This window comes from Rhinopithecus bieti, unplaced genomic scaffold (genome assembly GCF_001698545.2).
Source record: "Rhinopithecus bieti isolate Rb0 unplaced genomic scaffold, ASM169854v2 scaffold_10656, whole genome shotgun sequence".
Lineage (NCBI taxonomy): Eukaryota > Metazoa > Chordata > Mammalia > Primates > Cercopithecidae > Rhinopithecus > Rhinopithecus bieti.
The window spans coordinates 267,082-272,851 of record NW_016806449.1 but is presented as its reverse complement, the minus strand read 5'-3'; the positions used below and the strand labels follow the sequence as shown (position 1 = coordinate 272,851).

At 49.8% G+C, this 5,770-nt stretch overlaps 1 protein-coding gene across 2 annotated transcripts; it reads left to right on the top strand.

Moving 5' to 3' along the window:
• The first annotated feature begins 919 nt into the window (after positions 1–919).
• Positions 920–3,634, top strand: GBX1 (gastrulation brain homeobox 1). 2 transcript variants are annotated; one of them, XM_017876645.1, is made up of 2 exons: positions 920–1,792; positions 2,298–3,634. In XM_017876645.1, exons 1-2 carry the CDS (start codon positions 1,732–1,734, stop codon positions 2,846–2,848), a joined length of 612 nt encoding a protein of 203 aa, XP_017732134.1. In that variant the 5' UTR covers positions 920–1,731; the 3' UTR covers positions 2,849–3,634. The 2 variants fall into 2 exon arrangements, with proteins under 2 accessions (XP_017732134.1, XP_017732133.1); XM_017876644.1 differs by having other exon boundaries at positions 2,295–3,634.
• Positions 3,635–5,770: the final 2,136 nt, after the last annotated feature.

Here is a 5,770-nt window from a genome sequence, read left to right as displayed (position 1 = left end):
GGAGAGGGATGAAAATACCTTTGAGGTATGAAGTTGATTGGGATGTAGATAGGTGATGTGGAAAAAGGTTGAGAGTTCTGGCCACTAAGGAAAATGTCAGCTGGGCACAGCAGCTCACACCTGTAATCCTAGCACTTTGGGAGGCCAGGGCTAGAGGACTGCGTGAGCCCAGAAGTTCAAGACCAGCCTGGGCAACATAGTGAGATCCTGTCTCTACAAAAAATAAATGGAATTAACTGGATATGGTGTGTGCCTGTGGTCCCAGCTACTTGGGAGGCTGAGGGTGGAGGATCACTTGAGCCTGGGAGGTCAAGGCTGCAGTGGGCCAAGATTGTGCACTATACTCCAGCCTTGCTGACAGAGTGAGAGTCTGTCTCAAAAGAAAGAAAGATAGGAAAAGAAAATGTCATTGTGGCTCTTGAGGAAAAAGACCAGGTGTAGACTGCACCTGCGAGGGGAAAGGGAACATGGTAGGGGTGGGGCGGGGTGTGCTGAAGGAGAACACCAGGACGCTCTGACTGCCAGGAGATGTTCTATCTGTGAACACACATACCCTTGTTCCCTAATAAAACATTTCCCCGGCCAGGCGTGGTGGCTCAAGCCTGTAATCCCAGCACTTTGGGAGGCCGAGACGGGCGGATCATGAGGTCAGGAGATCGAGACCATCCTGACTAACCCGGTGAAACCCCGTCTCTACTAAAAAATACAAAAAATTAACCGGGCGAGGTGGCGGTCGTCTGTAGTCCCAGCTACTCGGGAGGCTGAGGCAGGAGAATGGCGTAAACCCGGGAGGCGGAGCTTGCAGTGAGCTGAGATCCGGCCACTGCACTCCAGCCTGGGTGACAGAGCGAGACTCCGTCTCAAAAAAATAAATAAATAAATAAAATAAAAACAAAAAAATAAAGCATTTCCCCGTGCCCTGAATTTACTTTACTTGGAGTTGTATTCTCAACCTGAGTCTGCCTATCTTAGGCATATCTGATATGTGGCCGATACAGCGAGATGCATTCCTACATATAGGTATGCAGGCCTCCTGCCTTTTCACAGTGGACACTTCTGGAAAGGAGCTGACTATTCAGCTTGCAGATTATCCATTTTCTCTTGTTCTGCTGCCTATTGATTGTCTTTTGACTTGTTTCACTGCTTTTTGGTCCTTTGAGCAGAAAATGGAGTTTGTAAAACTCACTGAAAACATGTGTAATGCGTATTTGCAGTTCTGATATAAACATCATTGGATACAAAGATTAAAACCAATGGTTGAATTAAGTTTTAGAATTGTGTGGATTAAAATATTTATATGCTTGTGATTACAAATAATCAGTATTCTACTGAATCAAATTTTTTTACCCTTTCCTTCTCTTCGTTTATCCCTGTTGTACTTTTCCCTCTTCCTCCTCCTCCCATATTCCTTCCAGTTCTCCCAGCTGACATCAAGCTTAGGGGCCTCAGGATTCTGAACCTGAGCAGAAAACAGCTGTTTGTGTTGCTCAGGCATCCTTGGCTGGGTTTTGAAAAGGGAAGGTGGGAAAGAGATGGTGTCATTTTAAGGTCAAGGGAAAGGATTGAAAGGGGATCAGGAAGCCTAAATAAGTGGGAGAAAAAATCTGGCCACACTGAGGGTGCTGCATGGCTGGGAGCCATGGAAATGAAGTTTGGGGACTGCAGACTAGGGAAGAGGGAAAGGAGGAGACAGAACAGAAGCCATGAGACAGCTCTCGTCAGCTGGACCAGATGAGGACTCCTAGGAGAACAGCAAAGGCTGAGCCTTCCTCTCCCCATCTGTCCTGTCAAGGTCAGTTCTGCATTGCTTCACTCCTCCTCACGGTGGCTCCAGAAGGATGCCAAGCTGGGTCCCATACTGCTTCATTCTGGCCCCTGAGGCTGCGAGGCCTGGCTCTGGAGGGGTGGTATACGACTGCGATGCTGGGCCGTTGGTCTCTAGGTTCCGAGAAAGCTGGGGAGGTGGTGGGTGAGAATGAGATGGGGGTGGTGGGGAAGTTGAGGGGTCATTGTCCATACACTTACTGCCTCCCACACTTTTCCGTAGTGAAATCTGTGCTGGTTAATACCTTTCTTCCCATTTCTTTGTCTTCCCTAAACCTCTTCCCATTCCATATCCTGGACGTACCATCCTTCTGCCTCCTGTCTCTCCCCATCTTCTCCTCTCTATGGCTCTCTTTTTTCCTGCTCTTGTCTCCCAACACCCCATTTCTGGCCATGGTTCCATGTGCCTCCTCCAAACTCTCTTTTCCTTGCTTCTCCCTCCCCATCCATTGGCTTCTTGCTCCTCACAGCAGAGGGGAAGGTGTACAGCTCAGATGAGGAGAAGCTGGAGGCACCAGCAGGAGACCCAGCAGGCAGCGAACAGGAGGAAGAGGGCTCAGGCGGTGACAGCGAGGACGACGGTTTCCTGGACAGTTCTGCAGGGGGCCCAGGGGCTCTTCTGGGACCTAAACCGAAGCTAAAGGGAAGCCTGGGAACTGGAGCTGAGGAGGGGGCACCGGTGGCAGCAGGGGTCACAGCTCCTGGGGGGAAAAGCCGACGGCGCCGCACAGCATTTACCAGTGAGCAGCTTTTGGAATTGGAGAAGGAATTTCATTGCAAGAAATACCTGAGCTTGACAGAGCGCTCTCAGATCGCCCACGCCCTCAAACTCAGTGAGGTGCAGGTCAAGATCTGGTTTCAGAATCGACGGGCCAAGTGGAAGCGCATCAAAGCTGGCAATGTGAGCAGCCGTTCTGGGGAGCCCGTAAGAAACCCCAAGATTGTTGTCCCCATACCTGTGCATGTCAACAGGTTTGCTGTGCGGAGCCAGCACCAACAAATGGAGCAGGGGGCCCGGCCCTGAATGGGTGCCCAAGAACTTAGGAAGGCAAGGGATCTATACCTGAGCCTGCTCTGAGACTGTCGGGGTTCTGTGGACCAGAGGGGCTGCAACTGTGATTCTGCCTTGAGAGGGACTAGTTGGCAATTAACCTAGCCCTCAGTGTGTTCCTTCCAGAACCTGAGATGTGAGCACTTGGCCCTGAGCCTGTTCCAGAAACTTTCAGGACTAGGGGCTTCGAGGTTAAAGGGGCTGGGGTTCTAATTGCTGAAGAGCTGTTGAGACTGAGGTGGACTCCTGGGGAGGGGCTGGGTTCTGAGATGCCTAGGGCCTGAAGGTTCTGTGGCCAATGCCCTGGGACAGCTTCTGATGGGTGGAGGGATCAGGTGATACCTAGCCAAGTAGATCGCAGCTCCTTATTTATTTGTGTAAATGTGTATATATGGAGCTATCTGTCTCTGTCCGTCTGTCTGCACCCCTGAGAGGGATTGGGAAAGTTGTTTCCTCAATCCTCAGCCAGAGTTCATCTGTCCTACTGCTTTGGGGTAGGCCCCATCTTGCCTCTCTTTACAAAGAAATGAAATGCAACCGTCACTGGCCTCTGTAGAAATTCTTCAGCACTCCCCATCTCCCCACCCCATGTTAACTACCTCTACCCCCGTGCTTTTCCACTAGGGCTGCCCACTGCTCGCTCTTGCCTCTATACCTCGTGCTCCTAACATGCCATCTCTTCCTGCTTCCCATTAAACAGGCAAGCTTCTCCAGCTCTGTTTTCTCCTCCTTGGATGAGCTGGCAGACTTTGGGAGAGATTAACTTCCTGTTGTATTATGAAGGGAAATGAAGTACTTGACCCTAGTTTAGCTGGGTATGTCCAAGCCATCTAACTAGGCGGAGGTCACTAATGACTGGGGCATTCCTATCACCTGTGAGCTCATGAATAAATTGTTTTCTATGCAGAAGACTTGGCAGCTTAGTCTGTCTCTGCCACCCTTTGATATTCCAGATGCAAGGGCCTAGGGGGAAAGACCCACTTTCAGTTTTCTGTTCTTACGGCATTAACTGTCATCTCTTCTTCCCGTTGCACCATTTTTGAAGCTTGGGATACCCCTACCTCTTCTGTTACAGAATGAGATCAGTTGAGGGGGGGCACTGCAAAGTGGATGGAACAGGAATGAATTTGTGTGATAGACATAGTAGAGGCTTGGGGATTGGAACAGCATTAGTGGACAAAGTGAACACAGGGAGCAGGGCTCACAGATCCATCTGCAGACAGCAGGCAAAGGGCACAGAAACCAGTGGAAGTTGGTTTCATGGTAACTGGGCTTCCTGGGAAGAAATATGACCTGTATTGATTTGGGAGGGAAGACACAGTAGAGAGCAGAGCCATCGAGAAGAAAAATGGGCTGTGAATGAGGCCAAGAAATTCAGGAAATGAAGGTATTAATGTCAGAAAGGCGATGGAAGTACAGTCAAATACCTGGCCTCCTTACTTTCCTTAGAGGGAAAGCTTCTGGCTATTCCTGATTCCTGGAATGGAAGACTCATCAACGTCTCATCACCCTGACACGTGCTGGACACTTCTTATGGCGAGACCAAGACAGCTCTCCTTGGCAGCCCATTTCTCCTAGCTGGTTTGGGCAACCAAACAAAGCAACCTGGAGCCGTGACTGGTCATTAACAATGGTTCCACAGTTCTCCAGCTAGGACACACAGAGCTAGGGCAGGTCTTCTTTATTTTTTGGCTAAATTTCAGCAGGGCTTGAGAATTAGGCTAAAAATATGTAGTCCAGACCAGCCCCATTCCCAGCCTGGTCTAGATCAAGGCTAAGTCTCCCTGATACCTTAGATCCAGCCTTCACAGGAAACCTATGGGGTTAGAACCATTTTTTTTTTAGATGGAGTCGCACTCTGCTGCCCAGTCTTGAGTGCAGTGGCACAATCTCAGCTCACTGTAAGCTCCACCTCCCAGGTTCACGCCATTCTCCTGTCTCAGCCTCCTGAGTAGCTAGGACTACAGGCACCCGCCATCCCCCCCCGGTAATTTTTTTTTTTTTTTTTTTTTTTTTGTATTTTTGGTATTTTTAGTAGAGATGGGATTTCACCGTGTTAGCCAGGATGGTCTCGATCTCCTGACTTCGTGATCTGCCCACCTCGGCCTCCCAGAGTGCTAGGATTACAGGCATGAGCCACCGCACTTGGCCGTGGTTAGATCTTTTTAGGAGATAAGCCAGGCAGAGGTTGAGGATCACAGGAGCCATTGTCATTCTGGCAGAGCTGGAGCAGAGCTTCTGTGGCCATGTGTCCCCTGTGGTGGCAGGCAAGAGAGCACCTGGGCAGGAAGGCCACAGATGAGAAGCAGCTCAAACCAAGGCGCCGACCTGCAGGGGTTTTCTGGCTCTACCTATGAAGCCTCCTAACCTGTTCAAAGCAGTATTCAACCAGCCCAAGCAGCTTGTTTTCCATAGGGAATCTGGAGGTGACTATTGCTAGTATTTGGAGCCCAGGCGCCTACTCCTACACATAACCCACGGCCCTGTCTCTATTTTGCCCTCTATTTTGCATCAGCCTTGCAAAAGGGGCTGTGGGCTGAGAAAATAAAGCCTGGCTTCCTCTGAAGAGTGTTACTTGCCTATTTACCTGCACAACACACTGGCCCACCACACCCAACATATGCTCATGGTGTTTTAGAAAGGGCCTATGTCAGGTCTGTGGGAATTTTTTTTTTACCCCTGAGATGGAGTCTTGCTCTGTCACCCAGGCTGGAGTGCAGTGGCGCGATCTCGGCTCACTGCAACCTATGTCTCCTGGGTTCAAGCAATTCTCCTGCCTCAGCCTCCTGAGTAGCTGGGATTACAGGCGCCCACCATTATGCCTGGCTAATTTTTGTATTTTTAGTAGAGACAGGGTTTCTTTTCTTTTCTTTTTTTTTTTTTTTTGAGACGGAG